The 24,313-nt window shown below is 37.4% G+C and overlaps 1 protein-coding gene and 1 long non-coding RNA gene across 3 annotated transcripts; one reads left to right on the plus strand and one right to left on the minus strand.

The window, feature by feature from the left end:
• The first annotated feature begins 2,783 nt into the window (after positions 1-2,783).
• LOC118485456 lies at positions 2,784-10,997 on the plus strand. Of its 2 annotated transcripts, XR_004876158.1 has the most exons (5): positions 2,784-3,159; positions 3,245-3,336; positions 3,469-3,559; positions 10,187-10,464; positions 10,573-10,997. It is a non-coding gene; the product is annotated as an uncharacterized LOC118485456 (long non-coding RNA). The 2 variants fall into 2 exon arrangements; XR_004876157.1 differs by having other exon boundaries at positions 2,785-3,336.
• Positions 10,998-11,775: 778 nt separating this feature from the next.
• Positions 11,776-12,363, minus strand: LOC110900745 (E3 ubiquitin-protein ligase MBR2). Its single transcript, XM_022147612.1, has one exon. It carries the CDS (start codon positions 12,361-12,363, stop codon positions 11,776-11,778), a length of 588 nt encoding a protein of 195 aa, XP_022003304.1.
• Positions 12,364-24,313: the final 11,950 nt, after the last annotated feature.

Here is a 24,313-nt window from a genome sequence, read left to right on the forward strand (position 1 = left end):
TCGAGGGATACCGGGGAAGTATATAGACGTTATTGAGGATACGTATGATAGAACGAAAACTAGTGTCCGCGCGCCTGTAGGAGATACAAACTTCTTTCCTGTGGAGGTAGGACTCCACCAGGGGTCAGCGTTGAGCCCTTTTCTTTTTGCGGTTGTCTTGGATGAGTTGTCCAAGTTGATTCAGGAGACAATTCCGTGGTGCATGCTTTTTGCAGACGATATTGTGTTGATTGCAGAGACTAAACAGTGCCTGAACGCGAGGGTAGAGGAGTGGCGAGTAGCTTTAGAGGGCAAGGGCCTAAGGATTAGTCGATCTAAGACTGAGTATCTACACTGTGATTTCAGCGGGGTAGCCGTTGACGATGACACCCAAATCACCATTGAGGATCAATTGGTCCCGCAGGTAACTAGATTTAAGTATCTGGGGTCGTTTGTACAAAGAGATGGTGACATAGATAGTGATGTAACCCATCGCATACAGGCTGGCTGGTGTAGATGGAGAGCAGCCAGTGGGGTATTATGCGATAGGAGGTTCCCAACTAAACTAAAAGGGAAATTTTACAGGGTAGCAGTTAGGCCAGCTATGCTTTATGGAACAGAATGTTGGGCTATCAAGAAGACACAAGCGCGCAAGATGGAGGTAGCAGAGATGAGGATGCTGAGGTGGATGTGTGGACACACGAGGTTAGATCGGATAAGAAATGTGGTTTTTAGGGAAAGATTAGGAGTAGCTAGTATATCAGAGAAGATTAAGGAGGGGAGATTGAGATGGTTTGGGCATGTGAAGCGGAGGGAAACGACGGCACCAGTTAGAGTAGTGGAAACTCTTACTGTGGAGGGGAAGAGAGGAAGAGGCAGACCAAAACTGACATGGGATGAGCAGATCAGGCATGATTTACTAGAGTTGCATCTTTCTGAGGACATGGTCCAAGATAGGACTTCGTGGAGGCGTAGGATTAGGGTTAAGGACCTCTAGAGGATATGGCAGTAAGCTCTTAGGTGTATTTCAGGGTCGTAGGTTTTTCTTATTCTTTAAGTGACTTTTCCAATGATTGCCTTCTTATGTTTATGCACAAATGATGTTGTATACAATTTTACATGATTTACAATATATTGTGCCACTCTGTTCACTTTCTTGGCATGGGCGACTTCTAATTTCTACATTCTTTCTATATTCTTTGACTTGGTGTATTGGTTTGCCATTCGTTTTCGAGTCGAGGGTCTCTCTGGAAGCAGCCTCTCTATCCCTATGGATAGAGGCAAGGTCTGTCTACATCCCACCCTCCCCAGACCCTATAAGTAGCTTTGCTATTTGTGGGATTTACTGGGTATGGTTGTTGGTTGTTGTTGTTATTATGCAATCTGTGAAGTCTATGAGGCCAGGTCCTAATTGTCCAAAGTTCGTTGTGAAGGAGGGGTATTATGGGAATATTGGAAAGTATGATAGTTTTTGGCGGCTGCAAGAAATGAGCTGTCTGGGGATAGCCATTGGGTTATATATTATATTGGTCTTACTCTTGGATGGTTATATGAAAAATGGACTTTAAATGATCTGAACAAGAATAATCAGTTTGGCCGAAATTTGGTGTTTAGCAAGTGGTGCCGTGGTGGGTTGAAATGGATTTGGGATGGTTTCAAGGGTATAAAGATGGCAGTATGCTGCATCTTTAATGTTTGCAGTTTATTAATTCAATTTTATGAGGAGAATTGGTGGGCTGTTGATTATGGGATCTGTTATAATCCTGATGTCGCTTCCGAATCTAGACTTTGTAGTAATTGTTGATTGCAAGAGATGTGTAATTGGGTCTTTAGTTGTGAATTATTATAAGTTGGGCAGCATCATGTGGGCTGATTGGTTGAGGTCAAAAGTGGTTATGAGCTGTTTATTGTAATTTGTGTAACTGGGCCGGGCGGCTGTATGGTTGGGCTAGCAGAATTCAGTGGATGGACATATTGGGAAATATGCTGGAGTGGCCAGATTTAATTGGGCTTACTCTAAGTGGAATAAATGGGCTAAAAGGGCTTCTAGATGGGAGCTGTGTTAATATGAGGATATGTTGAGATAAGCTGGATATTGGGCCTATATCCCGGGTCTAGTATAGTTCTTTGTTGTTTTTTTTTTATTCTTTCTAATAAAAGTTTGCCCGGGGTTTTCCTCGTTTCTCAAAAAAAAAAAAAAAAAACGACAACGTTTCAAACCTTTGGACTAAACTGTCAAAATGGCCCAAACCACAGGGATTAAAATGACATTTAACTCTTTTTTTTTTTTGCATTGTATAATTGATGTAAAATACGCACCCATATAGATTTTTTTTTTGACATATCACGAACTTTTTGTTTTAGATTTTCTTAACCAATACTAACTGAATTCTTGCCTAATATCAAATGATTTTTTAACAAGAGTTAACTACTGTTTCCGTCCCTATGGTTTGTCAAAAATCACTATTTCAGTCCATTAGTTTAAAAATTGCGATTTCAGTCACTGTGGTTTCACTTTCGTAACCATTTATATGTATATATTTCACAACAAACAAAATATATATATACTTCACAACATACAAAATATAAATACTATTATGAAATACATATACTAAAAGAAAATTTATTTTTTCATATTATGAACATGCTAAAATAAATCACTAATTGACAAGGGTTAATGGAAAATAAAAATATAAATTAAAAAGGAAGGTTATATTTGTAAAACTATATGTAGATTGGGCTGTGGATGGTTATAGAGTAATGGAGATAAGTTGTTGGTCTTGTTATATGAGTTGTCTGTCTGGGGATAGCCATTGGGTGGTTATATATTATATTGGTCTTGGATGGTTATATGAAAAATGGACTTTGAATGATCTGAACAAGAATAATCAGTTTGGCCGAAATTTGGTGTTTAGCAAGTGGTGCCGTGGTGGGTTGAAATGGATTTGGGATGGTTTCAAGGGTATAAAGATGGCAGTATGCTGCATCTTTAATGTTTGCAGTTTATTAATTCAATTTTATGAGGAGAATTGGTGGGCTGTTGATTATGGGATCTGTTATAATCCTGATGTCGCTTCCGAATCTGGACTTTGTAGTAATTGTTGATTGCAACTATTTGACTATTAACTTGTTATCTGCATAGACTTGAAGAAAATCATTGTTCATGCTTAAGCCTAGAAGGTCTGCTCTCTCTAATATTTTATGATGGAAGAAAAGTTACAAAAAGGTATTTTTTTTTATCTCCTACAAGTCTCTTGTTCTGCAGGTTGAATCCATTGTGCTGAAAATATATGAAGGGAGGCTTATAGGATATTCAGGTTGTTATCTAAACGTTAACGGCTTATTGAGATAGATAAGGTAGTCAAATCTTTTGATTAATGATGTTTCTTTTTCGTAAATAAGGTCGTTAATTTTTTTACCAAGGCTTGAGTTATCCCTTTAATTAAAAATGATTGTGACCAATACTTTTATGTATGTCTGTTGTTATAGCTTTTGAAAGATATCGAGCACTACATTTGTTGAAAAGAAAGATGCACTGAAGATTTTTTTTCAGCTATGGAATGATTTCTTGAATCTTGAGGTATTGTCTTAAGCTTTGTCATTTTGGGTCATATTTATCTACTGGTAAAATTTTGTGACCTGGGCTAAACGGGTTAGGTTGAAGGTCATCCAAAGTGTTTCAGATGCTTAAAACTAGGGGTGCAAACGAGCCGAGTGGCTCGCAAGCTACTCGAGATCGAATCGATAAAAAGCTCGATTTAGCCGAGCCCAAGCCCAAGCTTGAAATAAGGATCAATTAGAGCTCGAGCCCGAGCTCGAGCCTTGTATGTGTAGCTCGTTTAGGCTCGTTGAGCCTTATAGAGCTTAGTATACTTTAGGGTTCAAACTATATTTTAGTATTTTACATTTTCAATGGTCTAAATGTTTTTTTATTTGATTTCTCAAACTATCGAGTCGAGCCTTGGCTCATTAATAGCGAAAAACGAACTCAAGCCGAGCTTTAGCTTGTTTAAACTCACGCCACAGATATTTAGATCGAGCTTCCGAGCCGAGCTCAAGTTTTAACTTTTAAATTTTACTAGCGAGCCGAGCTCGAGCCCAAAATCCAAGGCTCGAATCAATCTGAGCTTGAGCTCGAGCTTCAGAAAGTCCTAACGAGCCGACCTCGATTAAGATAAGGCTCGGGCTCGGCTTGGCTCGTTTGCTCCTCTACTTAAAACCTCTTTTACAGCTTTTTAAATAATAATATATTATACATCAATATTTTTTGTAAATACATATCTTATTATTAGGAAATAATATTAGGAAATAATCTGTATTTATTATAAATTATCTTATTTCCTTGTATTGGTTGTAATTATTGTGTATATATATTATTCCCTCAATCCTCAGAATTATTGAGGTTGATTTTTACCAAACTTTACATGGTATCAGGCTAACAATCCTCCTCCTTTCCTTCCTACGACCTGCTTCTTCTTCGTTTTTTTTCCTTTTTCTCAGCCGATCACCACTGTTTTCTTCCTCATGGCCTCTGATTCACTTACCAATCTCACTTCTGTTCCACACCTATCTCCCATCAAATTGTCAGCCGACAATTACTTGGTTTGGCGTAACCATATGACCATTCTTGTCGGTCTCCATCAGTTATCGCACCATATTGACGGTTCGTCTTCTTCGCCATAAAAAACTATTAAGTCTGAAGACAAAGATATTCCAAATCCCAAATATCTTTCCTGGCTCCAGAATGATCGCAAGGCCTCGCTTCTTCTTCTCTCTGCCTTAACCGAAGAAGCCGCCGCCGAAGTTCTCGGTTTAACAAACGCGAGACAGATTTGGTGTGCTCTCGAAGCGGCGTATAGTAACGCCTCTGTGGAACGAGTTCAGTCCCTTCGGGGCTCTCTTCGTCAACTGTCCAAAGGTACATCTCCTGTTACGGTTTTCGCCTGTCGTTTTAAACTTATTTGTGAACAACTTGCGGCTATTGGCCATCCTGTTGCCGACATTGACAAACTTCATTGGTTTTTATGCGGACTTGGTCCCTCCTATGAGGTGTTTTCTACAGCCTTACGGGCCACGAAACCGGCTCCATTGTTTCGTGATCTTGTCGCTTAGGCAGAGAGCCATGAACTTTTTCTTCAGTCAATTCATGGTTCTGTCACCCCTCCTGCTGCGTTTCATGCTCAGCAACAGCGTGAATCTTCAACGTCTAGCAGGGGTCGTGGTTCTTAGCGTGGAAATTCTTCTCGCGGATCTTATGGCAGGGGCCGTGGCAACACGCGCCGCCCTCCTCACTGTCAGCTTTGCCGTACCAACGGCTATTATGCCTCTGCATGTCCAAAAAATCACACCTTTGCTAGTCAAGCTCCATCCCCTGATGAGTCCTTAGCTAAGGCCTTTCATGCTAAGTGTCATGTTACAGACGATTCTCTAGATTGGACTGCCGATTCGGGCGCCACTGATCACATGACTCCTGCCAAGGAGTGTCTTCATCATTCGGCTCCCTACAAAGGTAATAATAAGGTTATTATTGGCGATGGAAAACATCTTCCAATCACTCACACAGGAACTCACAAATTGTGCAATAATATTCATCTTCGTAACGTACTTGTAGTTCCGAATCTCACTAAAAAATTATTATCTATTAGTAAACTAACTGCAGATCATCCGGTTGATGTATTGTTTTCTCAACACTACTTTGATATTCAGGATCGGAAAACTAAACAGGTTCTTGCTCGTGGGTCATGCATTGATGGACTTTATGTGTTCAAGAATGGACCACAAGCCCTTGTTGCTGATGTTTTGAATAAAGCGTCTTATGAACTTTGGCATGCTCGTTTAGGGCATATTTCTTTTGATGTTATTTCAAAGTTGAACAAATGTGGTGTTTTGAATGTTACTTCTTTATTACCTAAACCGGATATTTGCACTTCGTGCCAACTTGCAAAAGGCCATCGTTTGTCTTTTAATTTGAATGAAAAGCGTGCTTTATTTCCTTTAGATTTGGTTCATTGTGACTTGTGGGGTCCTGCACCTATGACTTCGACAAAAGGGTTTCGCTACTATGTTATTTTTATTGATGATTTTTCCAGGTTTACGTGGTTTTATCCACTCAAGACAAAAACAGGTTTCTACGCGATTCTATCCGCTTTTATTAAACTTGTTCAAAATCAATGCTCGCGGAAAATAAAAACTTTTCAAAGCGATGGCGGCACCGAATTTGTGAACCATACTGTTCAAAAAATCTTTGAAGAAAATGGAACTTTTCACAAGTATTCTTGTCCATACACGCCTCAGCAAAATGGGCGGGCCGAAAGGAAACATCGCCACATTGTGGAAACAGGACTTGCTATGCTCTTCAATGCTCATCTTCCCGCTCAATATTGGGTTGACGCTTTTACTTCGGCTACATACATCATTAATCGTGTGCCATCACCGCTTCTTGATCACAAATCGCCATTTGAGCTTCTGTTTGGACAGGTACCAAATTACTCCAATTTTCGGGTCTATGGATGCCAAGTTTTTCCTTATCTTAGCGATTATGCTAAGCATAAACTCGGACCACGGAGTCTCCCATGTATTTTTATGGGGGTATAGCCCCTCTCATAAAGGTTTTCGGTGCTTGGAACCTTCCACAAATCGAATCTTTATCTCACGGCATGCACGTTTTAATGAGTCTCTATATACATTTATCACACCAAATGTCAACATGGATTCTCAAAAATTGGTGCTTACATCCTTCTGTGAAGAATTACCTTTACCCCCACCTCAACATAACTTGTCTCCACATTCACCAATATCTCGCCCCACTTCATTTACAGGCCCAAATATCCCCTGCCACTGTGTAATCCACCCCAAACTTCCTTATATCCAACTGCCCCTTCACCTAATGAGCCCACCACACCAACAGACACTCCCACTTCTCCACTAAGCCCATCACACCAACCCTCATCTATCACTGAGCCCAACACCCCAATCGGCCAACCTCCACCAACCGAGCCCAACACCCCACTCGGTCCACCTACACCAACCGATCCCAACACCCCTTTCTCAACTGACCCTCCTACAACTGATCCTCTCATACTCGAGCCCATCTCACTTCAACCTGCCACCTTGATGCCAACACCCGCAACCACCACATCAAACCTTCACCCCATGACGACCCGTGCTAAGGCCGGCGTCTTTAAACCCAAACATCAAGCTGACATTGCTGCCTTAACCTCCCATGCTCTACACGTTGCCTTATCATCTGTGCTCGAACCACGGGGATTTAAATCGGCATCCAAAGACCCGAAATGGGTGGCATCCATGTTGGATGAACTCGAGGCTCTAAAACATAATGATACGTGGACTCTTGTTCCGCGTCCTACCTCGTCAAATGTTGTCGGCTCAAAATGGGTGTTTCGAGTTAAGTATCATGCTGATGGATCAATTGAACGCTATAAAGCTCGCCTGGTTGCTCAAGGTTTCACTCAAGTTCCTGGATTAGATTACTCTCATACGTTTAGTCCTGTTGTCAAAGCATCCACTGTCCGCATTGTGCTCTCCCTTGCGGTTCTGAACAACTGGAAACTGCATCAGCTCGATGTCAAAAATGCTTTTCTAAATGAGAATTTGAATGAGACTGTCTTCATGGAGCAACCACCTGGATTTGTAAGCACTCAATTTCCTAACTATGTTTGCAAATTATCCAAGGCTCTTTATGGACTCAAACAGGCCCCTCATGCTTGGTTTCAACGATTAAGCACGTTTCTTTTATCTTATGGGTTCACTTGCAGCCGTGCCGATACATCTCTCTTCGTTCTTCGAAGAGACTCTCACATTATGTATCTTTTGGTCTACGTGGATGACCTTATTCTCACAGGTAACGATGAAAACATCCTTCGGACATTTGTTTCTCGTCTCCACTGTGAGTTTGCCATTAAAGACCTTGGGGACTTAAATTATTTTTTGGGCTTAGAGGTTATTCACACCACTACGGGTCTCTTTCTTACACAAGCCAAGTATGCTAAGGATATCCTTCTACGGGCAACTATGTTAGACTCTAAACCTATTGACACACCTTTTTCACCTCATGAGTCTTTCACCTCCTCCGGTGAGCCTTATTCGGATCCCACTTTCTATCGTTCCTTAGTTGGTGCATTGCAATACTTAACAATTACCCGCCCCGACTTATCTTACGCGGTTAATCAGCTTTCACAGTTCCTCCATAGTCCCACTGTTGATCACTTTCGCGCTGTGAAACGTCTCTTACGCTATGTCAAAGGCACGTTATCCTTTGGGCTTACGTATAGTCGATCCAACAAGTCATCTATCATTGGCTACTCTGATGCTGACTGGGCTCGGTGTCTTGATACACGACGCTCTACTTATGGCTATTCTATTATTTTTTTTTGGGGGGGGGGGGCAATCTTGTATCCTGGAGTGCTAAGAAACAGCCTATTGTGTCCAGATCCAGCTGTGAATCGGAATATCGTGCTATGGCAAACACTGCTGCTGAATTAGTCTGGCTAACTCATCTTTTACGAGAGCTACATGCTTTACCACCGGATCGTCCTACTTTGTTATGTGATAACAAGAGTGCTTTGTTTATGACTCAGAATCCTATTTCACATAAACGTGCTAAACATATTGACTTGGACTATCACTTTTATTCGTGAGTTAGTCAACTCTGGCAAACTTTATACTAAGTTTGTTCCAACCAATCTACAGGTGGCTGATATTTTCACCAAGAGTCTTCCGCGCGCTCAATTTGATGTATTTCGCAAGATGCTTCGTCTTGGACCGCCACCGTTTCGATTGAAGGGGGGTATTAGGAAATAATATTAGGAGATAATCTGTATTTATTGTAAATTATCTTATTCCCTTGTATTGGTTGTAATTATTGTGTATATATATTATTCCCTCAATCCTCAGAATTATTGAGGTTGATTTTTACCAAACTTTACACTTATTATATCTATATAAATATAGAAAAAACACTAAAGTGTTGTGATGCTGGTGGGTTGGACTTTCTGGACCCATTACCCAGCCTACCAGTTTTTGATACTTGATTTTGTTTAACACCGCTTTTAATGATGCCAAACACCTGGTTCGGACCTGTGCAAGTTTGTTGACAACAGTTGTAACTTTTAACTAGAGGTGACAAAGTCACAAAACGGGTCAGGTTGAACGGGTATTAGTTAAATGTTTGCAATGCCTTTTGACTGTACCCGAATAAACATTTTCCGTTCTCTGAAAAAACAAGTTAATGGGTAAAGTTATCTTTAAAACGGGTTAGGAAATGGGTCATACATTTTGACAATCGTCCAAAAAGACAACCTCTACTTGCCTTTCAGTAATTACAGAAATTTGGATTTTGCAGGTATTGGGCTCTAGAGTTACTTCTTCGATCATCTGGTTAACCAACTTTTATTTATTTATCATTGAGAAAAATCACTAGCCACATACGTTCTATATTCTTTGTGTGATCAAATGGTCATCTGGTTAACCGACTTTTCTTTATATATTATAGAGAAAAATCACTAGCCATATACGATCTATACGAGATAGAACTTAGCCTTTATTCTTTTGTTGATCACAAAAATCAGTTGCGACGATGGTTTAAACGACCGTTAAACCTCTTGAAAATGGTGATGGTTTCTTAATTAGTAGTGTTGAATCTCAAATGAAACCTTTATTTGAAAATTAATATATAAGTTTGCAACTTAAATACAACACAGAAGAAGGGTGTTTGGAAAGAATTCGGATCTTGAATATATTGCTAACTTTTTTACTACACCAATTATACATCAGATTTTGAATAATCAAATCAATAATTTGAGCTTTAATTAAGATGAATTCGGATACATTAGTGATACCAGTAATTGTATTTTGATAAATATGACATAGATATATAATAAATATTAAGACTTTTATATTTAAGAGAATAATCGCCACAAGAAAACACGGTAGTAGCGATGACTTGTCGCCGCTAAACATATTGATCAGCGCCGCTAAAGGCAATAGCGGCTACATGTCGCCGCCGCTATTGTTTAGACGCTATTGACCCTGCTGTCGCCGCTAAAGGTATATGTAGCCGCTATTGTTGTAACACCTTTAGGGGCGACACTTCGTCGCTAATAAGGCGTCACTAAAGGGTTTCGTTGCTATTACTTGATAGCGGTGATAATGTCGTCGCTAAAAGTCATTTTTTTGTATTTTTTTGCAGCTTTTACAATTTTTTCGGGTAAAAGGTTTTTACAAATACACAAAACCTGCCCGATTTCAAGGCTTTTGGTGACGAAACAACTAAATGAATATGAATTGACAATTCTTTCCAATTAGTATTAATTTTCATCAGTTAAGAATCGAGAATGGGAAGGGGTTAACATAGGATGCATCAGGACTGATGACAATGAGTTTGTGGTTGGCTTATAAGGCGGTTATGTTGGCGTTGCTACAGAAGAAGTGGTAACCACACACTTCAAGTTTATAGAAACAAATAAGGTAGCTTTTAGAGTTGCGTCTTTTACAATGTATGCATACTTAGGTCAGTATTGTACTATGTAATATAGATAAAATGATTTATATTTTGTAAATTTCGGTTGTGTCCAGGTCTATCAGCAATCTATTTCAGCAGCCTACATCCAAGACTTGCCTACTAGCAATCTATTTTAGTAGCCTGCATCCAAGACTTGCCTCGAGAAAGGATGCTTGTAGTCTTGTACAGATGCTAGATGATTCGTGATACAACTATTCAGGCCCTTATCAAGGCAGAATGATTTCAAATTTTAGACTATCTCTTAGCTTATTGTTCCAATCAATTATGTAGTTTGTTTGAAATCAAACATTTTATGGTGTTATCTGTTACAACTAGGCTCATATTGGTGATAAGGGCTTTGTTTGATGGCTTGAGATCCCATAGTGAAACTAATCGGGTAATCTTGATGTGTATCTTTTTTTCGTCACATATTGTTGGCTCCGCCGCAACGCGCGGGTTTTCCACTAGTGCTAAATAAAAGGGATTTAAATTATTGAATGATATTTTAGACCATCACATTTTGAAAGCTATGTATTATTTGTTTTTTTTTAAGTTCGAGCCTAAGCGAACCAAGTTGAGCTAGCTCGGTTAAAAACTAAGCCGAGCTCGAACTTAGATTTTCAGCTCGGTTTCAAATCCGAGCCAAGCCAACTTAGTATATAATCGAACCGAGCTCGAGCTTACCCCTAGTTTGTGTGAGATTTGGATGTATAATGTGGTATATACAGAAGATTAATATTAAAAGTAATTAATTTTTTTTTTTATTTGAAAACCCAACCCGACGGTCAACCCACCCCTCCCCAACGGTCAAAAAAAGGCCTCGATATTTCAACACCCCTCAACGGCTTCCTTTGCTTGGCGCCCACTGACCCAATAACGACCCACCCATTGGCGACACAGTGAGGGGCGGTGTGCCACCTCGTTAACGGGCTGAGGTGGCACCCCTGTTAATCGAGAACGACTAGTCTAATTGATGTTCATTTCAATTGCAAACATGTAAAACGTTTTAGTTTATTAACTAGGCATGTTTATGTTTATTTTGCTAGGTATAAAATAAAGAGCTTGAGGAGTTGAGGGATAGAATGGTGCAAGGCAATCTCTTGAGAGGAGATATGGAAACGTTCATCAGGGCATTTTTATCCCCGAATCCCTTGGTTATGGACTAATTAAAAACCTGAAATAGTTTGATACTCTATCACAACTCACAACGACTAATATCCAAACCAATTGTAATAAACCAATTATATAATATTACATCACGTATCAAAATCAAATAGTTAAACCGACAATGCAGTAGACCTACACATGGGGCAAACATTCTTAGACAACAACCAACGCTTGATGCATTCCGCATGAAACCGATGCCCACATTCGAGTCTCCCCATTTTCTCCTTCTTTTCATATTCACCCAAACAAATACAACAAACATCCACTTCACTCATCTTTCCTTGTGCAGTGTACACTTGCAGATGCTCGGAAATCTCTTCCTCTGATAAACCCAAACCACTCGTACCAGCGTTTACTTGTTGTAGCGCACGACCCGCTTCTTGTTCTATCCTCATCAACCTTTCTTCTAGAAAAGCTTCGAATTCATGAATCACAGGGTCATATGGTACGTATTGATTCTGTGCGTATGAATGCGTAGGATGTTGTTCTCTATTGACCCACATGTCATCAGCGGTGTTGAGAATGGCTATGTCGTCAACATACTGCACCGGTTGAGGGTAGAACATAGGCACGGTGTAATGAGCAGGAGTATTCACTTGATCATACACCATCCACTCAGTAGGAACTGCAAATACAGGAATGACGTATGCGTAGTATTGTTGTTGAAGGATGGGGTGGTGATGATAATTCGGATCCATGTTTTAATTATTTGCAGCACTTATAACAGTGAAACAGATGAGAAAAACATAGATTGATGGTGTTGATGCTACATTTATATATATATATATATATAGATGGTTACTTGCATTGCAAGTATCAGATGGATATATTCATTCGTATCTAAATCAGATATTATGATTTAGTTAGATCCTTCATCCTCTTAATTGCAAAGACTGATCATATATCCCTTTTCACGATTAAATATGTTTTGTATATAAGTTTTGTTATAAAGTCTCTTTTCCCGAATTGAAATCTATTAATTTAAAATTTTAAAAAATTGATTTAAAATCCATTAATTTAAAAAAATATTATATACATATATTTTTAGCTTGAATGTCTGTATATAATTTAAAATTTTAAAAAATTGATTTGAAATCCATTAATTTAAAAAAATATTATATACATATATTTTTAGCTTGAATGTCTTTATATATTTTAAATATTTTTTAGTTAGAATATCTTTGTATAATTTTAAGTTAAGACTTATAACCTTATTATTATTGTTATATACTGATAGGTTTAGTTTTTCGCTCGTATTGTTAGTTTTAGCGAAGATTTCTGATATTTTTTTGTACTGTAAAATAGAGAATAAGAACAGGACCCCTACTAATTTAGATTTTGAAAGTACGGCTCTCGCTAAGTTTTTGTTTAAACTTTGTCATTAAACTCTTATTTTGATTATATCTTATAAGTGGTTATGCTTTGACTTCAGATTTTTTGTTGACTCTTATTTAATTATAGCTTGTTATGCTTTTTTTTTTTTGAAAAGTAATATCTTGTTATGCTTTAACTTCAGATTTTTATCTAACAATAATTACAAACTTAGTTATGATATGTTTTTTTTTCTCATGTCTATTCTGAATATTTATAAATGGTAGTTACTTTTATAAATGGTAGTTATTATTGTTCACGTATTAGGTTTTGATTTTTTTTATTGCGCGCAACTTCATCTTCTTTAGACAGTGTGTAGTGGGGCGCTATACCCCCACATAGCACCGGAAAGCGCCCAAGTACACCGCCACGAAGGGCGGTATGGCCCAAAAATTTTGAGAAGCGCGATGTGGATAGCGGCGTTACTTGAAAGGTTTTGTTTGTTTATGACCGTTGTAAAACGGTCATTTATTGTTTTGGTCAAAAATCACTTAAAGATAATGCAACCAAACTTTATGTAAACGGGGAATGATGCTTGGTATGATGAACAAAGTGAAGGATCACTTAAATGTAAAATGCACAAGTGACACAGGGATTTATACGAGGAAAAAGCCCTTGATCAATGAATGATCTCCGGCATAAAAAACCTCGGGTGATGGCAACTACCGATCACCAAGCTTCAATATAACAAACAATATTTTTACAACTTCGGATGGTAACGAGCTAAGTACAAGGATCACTATAGTATCGTGTGTCAAAGCGTGTGAGAAATGTGTTGTGTCTTCCGCATGTTGAAGAGTGCTACTTATACAAGTGTGTGTGGTCGTATTTTAGGTAAATAACCTAACTATTAGCTCGTTACCCCTTTAAGAATAGAAGTAAATTTAGCCAAAATTATCGCCCTTAAATTGTGCTGAGTTTCCATATTATCCACAACGTCCATCTTTGATTATGCATATGCCAAAGTAGCGTGACAGGTTCCTTGTTTACGTTGTTAAGAGCGGATCCTACTCGAAATTCCTGCAAAACAACATTAAATTCAAAGAGAACAATCGTTAGTATGAGGATCCCTAGGATGCTCCGTGATCCTGATCCTGGAACTCTTCTGAGGATCACTATCTGCCAAAGAAACAAGGATCACTGGTTATGATCACATGTAAGGATCACATGTAAGGATCATAAGTCATAAAAATCCAGTCCTAACATTTATATAAAAAAAATTTCAATTATTTTCAAACTTTCCTTTAAATAATAGCCCTTTCCTATATTTTTAAATCCACACACACTCAAACACTCTTTCTCTCTACCAATTTTTTAGAAATCCTTAAATTTTTTATACAATGCATCCATTCAACCGTGGCTTCATTCCTCCCCGATCAAGTGCGGACCCAAACCAAAGTGGTAATCCTACTCGCCCTGTGTCGCTGGTTCCCACTCGACCAAACCCTTTCGGCTCTGGTTTTCTCGATTACAATCAACAAAATCCCGGGTTCATGAATCTTTTGAACCAACCGCTATCATGGGACCCAAATCTCTATGGGTGGAACCCGAATCAAAACACCGATGGAATGGGGTCGTCTCAAGCGTTCGGGTCAGCTCAAGCTTTCGGCTCCCCACTACACGAACCCGATGTTGCTCCGGAAACACAACCCGAAGTAGCGGAGACGCAAAAAAGAAAACGGCCACATAAAAAGAAAGCGGAAACCACCACCCGAGCGAAAAAAATGTGATATCGTGGGAGTCCGATGAGGAGTATGCATTAACCCGCGCTTGGATCGATGTGTCGGAGGACCCGGCTATAGGTATATTTTTTAAATTTTTTTTTATGTTTTTCTGTTTTTCTGTTTTTTTTTTTTGTGTTTTTTGTGTTTTTCCTTTTTTCTGTTTTTTGCAGTTTTTTATTTATTTTCTGTTTTTTTTTTCAGTTTATATATTCTGTTTTAATTGTTTTCTGTTTTTATTTATTTTTAGTTTTTTTAATTTATTTTCTGTTTTTATTTTTTAAATTTTAGACTAACATTATATCTTTTTTGTAGCAAACAATCAAAGTAAAACCGTTTTTTAGGCCCGAATACGAGATCTTTTTTTCGATCTCATGGGTAAAGGAGACGAATGCCGCCCACCGGACTCTATATCGGGCAAGTGGACTGATATAAACAAAAAATGCACGAACTTTCAAACCGTGTACCAACGCACTTTTGTCGGATGGAAAAATGGAAGCAAGGACGAAGACATTACGCAAGCGGTATTGGTTGAGTATACGGATGCTAATGGCCATTTCCCGTATCTAAGGTGTTGGCAAATCCTTCGCCATAGCCCCAAATGGGCCAACATCTCTACTCCGAGTGGTCGGTCGGGAAATAAACGGCCGTCAGAGAGGTCCAAAACAAACGAGTCGGGTGAACCCGAAACGCCAACCTCCGATGCTCGAAACACCGAGGTGAACGAGGATATTCCGGATGACGAGCCGATGGAAGAGCTATCAAGACCGCTCGGAAGAAGTAGGCGGGCGAAAAAGCCCGAGTCGTTGTCAATGTCTATGGGAACGGATATGAGTAACGCATTTCCGGAAATAAACAAGCGACTTCAAGACATACACGAACTCGGTACTAAACGTATGGAGGAGAACCGCGAAGTTACGGGGATTATGTGGGATAGACAATGGGCTCACGACTTTGAGTTTTACTCGAAACCGCACAACCACTTAACGGGAAAAGCTTTGAAAATGGCGTTGGCACAAAAGGAGCGGATTGAAAAAAAGATAACCTTTGATTGTGTAATTTTTTTGTATTCTAGTTTAATGTTTTTTTTTAATTTTATTGTACTCTTTTTTATTCAATGAAATGAATTTTATTTTTAAAAAACTTAGAAATTAATTAAAAAATGAAAATTAAAATAATGAGTAATAATGACAAAGGGCCTTTATGACTACGGCCTCAATTTCCATAACGCCTCATAAAGCCCCGTGGTGACATGGCATGCCACATATCACATAACGCCCCCAAAATGGACCTTATGAATACGGATGACCGATTAATTCTTGAAATTGCTATAGAGAAACTAACATCTTTCTAATTTAAAAAAATCATATAGCCAGAGACTTGGAATAAAAGAAAATAAGGAACTCATAAAAAAATGAATGTAATATTAAAAAGATATATTTAACCCAAACCACCCCATCATGTAACAACTTGTCCGTTCGTACGAACTTCTCGCTAACGAACCCCACATGGAAGTCAGGTAGCGGTCGCCAGTGCCTTCCTAGTCCTTTTGATGCCTAGTTATCATTTGTTGGGTGAAAAGCCGCGAGTTAGGGATGATCTTATGCATGTTATATAGTTGTAAAATATACTTTTAAAAATGTAAATATTTGTATCTATATATTTTTTAAACTTATTAAACTTTTATGAACTTATTAAACTTATTTTTTTATTATTTTATTTATTTTAAACTTCTTTCCCTACCAAGATAGATTTATCGTAATTCTTTTTAAGATGATAAAAATCACCGATCACTTTTTCCTAATCTATACATATAATAAAAGAAACCACTTTGAGATAATTATTATTTTAGTTTAATCTCTTCTAATTAATTATAGATAATCCTCCTACTAAATATTATTTAGTTTAATTATTACTTTTATATTTATCTATTTACTTCAAATTCAAAATTAGTTATCTAATTTGATATTAGAGTAAATTACGATTTTGACCCATGTGGTTATATCACTTTTACCCTTTTAATCCAAAAAGAAATTTTTTAACATTTGAGTCCTCAACGTCTTTTTTTCTAACCATTTTGGACCCCAACGTCTTTTTTTCTAACCATTTTGGTAGGGGCCAAAGGGTTAGAACAAAAGACGGTGTGAGCTCAGATGTTAAAAGATTCGTTTTTTGGCTAAAAGGGTAAAAGTGATATCACCACAGGGGCCAAAATCGTAATTTACTCTTGATATTAACTATATATTTGAACGTTTTGTTTAGTTTGGTATCAAATAGATTTTACGAAACTTATAATCAAATTAACTAATATTATTTATCATTTCTACATTTACAGGTTTTAAATAAATGGTTAAATTTACTGAGATTTCGTTACATTTACAACTTTTAAATAAAGGGTTAAATTTGTTGAGACTTTGTTAACAAATTTTACTACAATATAATAATCTATTTATATCAATATAAATATATATTTATACTATACTATATAATAAAACATTAATGTGTAACACCTATCATTCATTGTAAGCATTTATAAATCAATTTGTCGGAATTGGTTCCAACATTTTTATCACTCAAATAGATGTTGATTTGCTTCTTGAATAACATATCTTCTTTTCAATAACCATCTTCACAATCACTATATCCATCGCGTATCGAGTATAATCCATTAGTATATTGAAAGATATGACTTTTTTTTTTATTATTGGTATATAAAATTAGATTTATTAAACCCGTGTAATACACGTGGTTTTTTTATAGATATACCTTTTTTATTATTTACTATACAAAACTACATTTATTCGACCCGTGTAATAGATGGGGTTTTTTAAGATATAACTTTTTATTATTTGATATATAAAATTAGATTTATTCAATTCGTACAATACACAAGGTTTTTTTAAGGATATATATTTTTTATTATTTAGTAACGGAAATTACATTTATTCAACCCGTGTAATACACATATTTTTTTTAAGATGTAACTTTTTTATTATTTGGTATATAAAATTACATTTATTCAACCCGTGTAATAAATGAGGTTTCTTAAAGATGTATTATTTTATTAGGGAGCCGCTAAAATGACAACCACCTCCAGTTGTAAGAACCGTGAGAACCACTCTCCACCAATCAGATTTTACCACCTCAAAGGGTATATTGGTCATTTACTTAAAACCTGTCATATGTCCTTTTAGTCTGACTTACAGACATAAATCATCAGCCCCCCCCCAAAAAAAAAAGTTGTTCATTTCTCTCTCTCCCAAGCTTCGTTCACCGCCATCTTCTCTCCCCTTGGCCACCCCCTCTTCTCTGTTTGTAGCGGCTTCCGGCGACGGACATGCACACCGATAACCCCGGGGCTCGTAGAATAGTGCTGGTGATTGGTTTATGCCGCCCCTCCTCCCCCATGTACCCCTTCCTTCTCTGGCCACAAGTCTGGTAAACTCTATCTATTTTTGCTTCACCACCATCTGATCACTACTACCACCCGGCTACCCCCTCTTTCTACTTTCTCTCTCTTCGTTTCACCGTCAAACTTTATGGGGGGGTTGCTCAGATCTGAACGGGTGTGGCGGCAGTGGTTAGAAATGGGTTAGGGTTGCTCAGATCTGAATCGGTGGCCCCAAACAGAGGCGGAAGGCGGTGGTGGGGGCGGTGGTTTGGTGGGAGTTGTACAGAGGCGGAAGGCGGTGGTGGTTTTGTGGGGAGATTGGTGGGGGGTTTTGTGCAGAGATCGGTGGTGGTTTTCTGGACGACTGGACCTTTTGTCACCACTTGTTGATTTATCTACTTCAATGGTGATTTTGATGATTTTTGGTAAAGTTGTGAATGCTATTTCTTTTTTGGGTTTGTTGTTACTGTCATTTTGCTTGCTACTGCCATTTTAAATGTTTAAATCGGTTTGAATGATGTTCAAGTTCCTTTTGAATGTTTAAATTGGTTTGAATGATGTTCAAGTTCCTTCTGGGTTTGAATGATGTTCATGTTCCATCTGGGTTTGAATGATGTTTATGTTCCTTTTGAATGTTTAAATCGGTTGAATCTGGTGCCTTTTTGAATAGATTCGAACACTGATTTTTTGGATAGTGATTTCGAATCACAACAGTAATTTTGAATGTTTGGATAGTGATTTTTTGAATCACAACAGTGATTTTTGGATAGTGATTTTTGGTGATTTGTGAATTATTTGAATGTTTGAACAGGTTACCTTTTGCTGGGTTTTGTTTGAACAGATATCGAAATCAAGGCATGGTTACCTTTTGATTATGTGGGTTTTGATATGGTCGATTTTGGGCGGCGATGATGAAAAAAAAAACGTAAATTTAGATGACGATGGCGCGGCAAGGGTGGCGGATGGTAGGTTTTTTGAACCTGCAACCCCACTTTTGCAGCCTTTTTTATTATCGGATAATCTGAGCCAAACCCTTTTTTTTCGAGATACACTTTGTTTTGATGTTGTTGGTTTTCCCCCCTTAGTCGTTGATGATAACAATATATCTGAGACATCTCCCGAGTTTGCGATTTCTGGGTGCGTTCGTTTTTGCGTAAAAAAGTTTTTGTAAAAAAAAAAAAAATTAAACCATAAACTTTTTAACGTAAACCGTAAACTTTTTAACGTAAAATGTAAAAAGTTTAACGTAAAACGTAGAAAGTAAAAAGTTTAACGTAAAACGTAAAACGTAAAAAGTTTTAACGAAAAGCGTAAAACGTAAAAAGTTTTACGTAAAACGTAAAAAGTCTAAAAAGGTTAACGTAAAACATAAAAAGTGTAAACGGCGCGTAAAATGGCGCGTAAAAAAACAGCGTGAAAAGAAACGGAGCGTAAAAAAACGGCGCGTAAAACGGGCCGTATAGACGCCGCGCAAAAACGGGACGCTAAAACGGGACGTAAAAAATGGGGCGCAAAAATGGCTTGTAAAAAACGTGATGTAGAAAACGGCGCGGCAAAAAACGGCGCCTAAAACCGGGCCTAAAAAACGGCACTTAAAACCCCGGTCGCAAAAACGGCGTGAAAAAACAGAGCGTAAAACGGGTCGTAAAAAAACGCGCGTAAAAAACGAGTCGTAAAAAAACGCGCGTAAATTTTTTTAACAAAAAATCTGATTTCAAAATGTTTTTTAATAAAGAAAATCTTATTTTAGGGAAAAAAACAATTAATGCAAATAGGACAAAAATGTAATTAAAAACAATAAAACTAATAAGACAAAAAAAAACAAAATTATTTAAATACCCTTTTAGATTAAAATATTAAAGACATAATAAGACAAAAAGAATTTAATATTACTTTTAACTACTTTTAATCTCATCCATACATTTTGGAAATATAATGGTCAGAAAGTGGTTCTCGCGGTTCTTACAACTGGATGTGGTTTTCATTTTAGCGGTCCCCTATTTTATTATTTGGTAAACAATATTACATTTATTCAATTCGTGTAAAACAAGCGGTTTTAAGGATATAACTTTTTTATTTGGTATATAAAATTAGTTATTATATGTATAGATATTTATTCAACCCGTATAATATGGTTCTTATAAATATAACTTTTTATTATTTAACGTATGAACTTATATTTATTCAACTCGTGCAATAAAAGAGGTTGTTAAAGATATATTGTTTTATTATTTAGTATATAAAATTTATTTATTCAACCCGTGTAATACACGAGATTATAACCTAGTAAATAAATTATAGGAATCACCACTAAGACCATATGTAATGGGGCGTGTTTTTTAAAATTTTTTCAATTAAAACGCCCTATAACGCCCCATATGCCACTACACCCGGCGTTATAGGGCGTTATTTTCGAAAAAAATTTGGTCCGGCGTTTTAATTAAAACGCTTAAAATGAGAAGGGGCCCACTTTTTGACCGTTGACAACGGTCATATTATTTAATTTTTTTTTACTTTAAAATATTACCCACTATAAATATATACCCCACATTCTCACCTTTTTTTATAAAAAAACCCACTTTCTCTCCTACTTTCTCTCCTACTTTCTCTCCTATTTTCTCTCCCACTTTCTTCTAATTTTTATAAAAAAAACACACTTTCTTCTAATTTTTACCGCCCCCCTTTTGGTGTCCCCGCAAGACCCACGAACCCGAACACAACCCAACCGCAAACCCCGTATAACCTTCAAGACATGGACCCGAGCTTTTTAACTTACGCGGCTTACTTGAGTGACGCCCCTCCGTTTGTTCCTCCCACTTTCGGCTATGGTCAAGCCGGCGGGTCTCAACCGTCACAACCCGAAGCCGAACCCGATGTGGAAGTCGTGCCGGAGACGCCACCCGAACCGGTGCAAGAAACATCGAAACGCGGCAAAATGTCGCATAAGAAGAAGGAAAAAGACGCACCACGGCGTACAAAAAATATCATTAAATGGACGAAGGAAGAGGAATTTACGTTGACTCGGGCGTGGCTCGACATTTCGGAGGACGAAGATACCGGTAACCACTTTATATATATATATATATAGGGTAAGGATAGTGTAAAAAGGGCCTAAAGTGTGAGAAGTGTAAGAAGTGTATTATAACACTATATATAATACTATATAACACCATATAAACACCGTATAAGAATATGTAACACCATATAATACCATATAACACCATGTAACACTATATATCATTATATAACAAATATAACACTATAGGTTGTCTGATAGCATGTCTATGATAGATGTATAGTGTTATATTTGTTATATAATGATATATAGTGTTACATAGTGTTATATGGTATTATATGTTGTTACATATTGTTATACGGTGTTTATATGGTGTTATATAGTATTATATATAGTGTTATAATACACTTCTTACACTTCTCACACTTTGAGCACTTTTTACAGGATCCTCTACCTATATATATATATATATATATTTTACTTATTTTGTTACTTTATTTTTTAACATACAACTTATAATTTTTTTTTTAGCAAACTTTCAAACGGGTCCGGTTTTTTGGGATAGGGTTCGTGCACTCTTCTTTAGCACGTGGGGTCAAGGCGAACATCGGGACAAAGATTCCATTTCTAGCAAATGGACCGACATCAACAACAAGTGTCATGCGTTCCAAGAAGTCTTTCAACGTAACTACGATAATCGGCCGAGCGGTGAAGGTGACGTGGGGTTTTAACGAAGACTTTGGAGGAGTTCGAGAGGACAAAATGCCCTTTCACGTACTATAAGTGTTGGGAGCTACTACGAAAAAGTCCAAAGTGGGCGGTAGTTAATCCGATGACGTCTAGTAGTAGACATCGGGCTAAAAGGTCAAAAACATCATCCTCCGTTGACCCGTCAACTCCGACATGGGATGCCCGCAATGTTGACTTAAATGAGGCGGTGGACGTTGACGAGGGAATTCAAGAAGAGTTGGTCCGACCCACCGGTAGAAGAAAGGGAACCGGGAAAAAAACGGCCGAGTCGTCTTCCGATCTCGAGTTAAAGGAAGATTTCGAGGAGATGAACCGTCGTCTCCAAGACATTCGCGACCTCGGCCACCAACGTTATGAGATTATGAAGGAACGAGTGGCCGAAACCAAAAAAATTAACGAGATGCAAGAGGCGAGGCAAATGGAAAAGGACATTGAGTTTTTGTCCAAACCTATCGACCACCTACAAGGCGATGCGTTGATCCTTGCGCAAATGCGTCGCCAAAAAATTAGAGAAAAATATGGACTCTAGATCATGTTATTTTTTTTAAGTTTATTTTTTTTGTTTCGGTTTTTTTTTCTGTTTTTTTTTTTCTGTTTTTTTTTCAGTTTTTTTTTTCAGTTTATTTTTATTTTTATTTTTATTTCAAGTAATGTAATTTTTTTTTTAAATTAATGAAGTTTTTTATGTTTTAAATTAAAAAAATAATTGTGAAATGATTGTGAAATGATTGAATGGGGGTTATTGGCATAATGCCCCACTACGCTACTTTTACTATAATGCCCCATCGCTGACTAGGACACCACGTGTCGGATAATGCCCCATGGTGAGGGCATTATAAGTTGTTACCACTACACATGGTCTAACCTCTATATAGAAATTATCACTAGCTTCTATTTAACATGACATATATCCTCAGGGTACTATCAACTCAACTCAAAATATTCAAATGATACAATGATGGATAAAGCCATTTTATTTTTAAACAAACCTATGGATAAGTAATCCAATTGGTATGCATACCCATGGAGAAGTTCCTAAATGACACCAACCAATCAGCGATGACAACCTCATCATCACCCCATACTCAATCTGTTTCCCCACGCACCCAAAACGACACACATTCATTGACGGATCCATGATTTATTTTCTGAGGGTGATCATAAGGTTTCATTGAACTTTTAAGGGGTGCGATCAAGATTTTTGCCTACAAAATACAATAATCTTTTTAAGGGGGCACCCGCCTCCCACTCTTACATGTGGCTCCGCCACTACATACACTACTTGGTCCCCTTCGCCGATTCCACTACCCGAGCTACATGCGACGGTGCCGTAATACCTGAACAAACAGCATAGGGTACCAAGGATGCCCCGAGCAACCCTTACAAATGATTGGGTGGAAATTACAATTGTGATCACACTAACTCATTTATTCGGTCTCACCAACAATCAACTTGCAATTTTGCAAAATAGGATCACAAAGAGGGATATTGAAGTCATCCAAAATTATATACTGTATCATTTTGTCATCTACTTTTACATCATGATTTCATCTACTTTTACATCATGATTTTTTTATCAACTCCATACACCTATTCACGTAACAACGTAAGCGCTACACTCAAATAGTTTGTAGGTACAAAACTTGGGTATCTTTTGAATTAAACCTGTATAGGCTTTAGATGGTAAAATAGTTTTTCTACTTTAAAACTACTGCTACTACTTTTGAGTGTACTTTTGAGTATGTTTTTGCGACGTGCTTAATTTATCTACGTTTTAATGTAAAATTCTCTTAAAACCAAGTTGTGAATAGTAATTTACACGTGATCGAAGCAAAAACATATATGTCACAAAAAACTCTATTACCATTTAGTTTTTTTTCCAAATAAAGTGAAACTGTTTACCTTTTTCGTCATCTGAATAATATAATATAACGCGTTATAAAATTTTGAATACACCATTGCGACGTGTTAATTTTATCTACGCCCCGATAAAAGTTTTGTTAAAAAATCAAACGGGTTAACCATACTTATTTTTTTCTTTACAATGACTAACTAACTGAATTGCTGTATTAAAACAACACTGGTACCAATACCGATATTTGTTTCTATAGTTATGCCAACGCTCTTCCATAACTTTTGTTGAAAATGAAATTGTATTCCCAATAAAATATTTTTTTTTTGGTATTATAAGCTGTATTGAGTACTTATACCACTTGAATATCATCGGTACCAGTATTCTTTCTTATAATTTCTGATGATTGATGTAAAACTTACGTTGACAACTGTAGCGAATGTCAGTATCGCACCAAAATTATAACGAATTAGACAAATACCCATTGAAATCCCGCCAAGTAACGTTAAAAAACGCACTGATTTACATACAAACATTTACAATCACA

Source organism: Helianthus annuus, chromosome 13 (assembly GCF_002127325.2).
Source record: "Helianthus annuus cultivar XRQ/B chromosome 13, HanXRQr2.0-SUNRISE, whole genome shotgun sequence".
Lineage (NCBI taxonomy): Eukaryota > Viridiplantae > Streptophyta > Magnoliopsida > Asterales > Asteraceae > Helianthus > Helianthus annuus.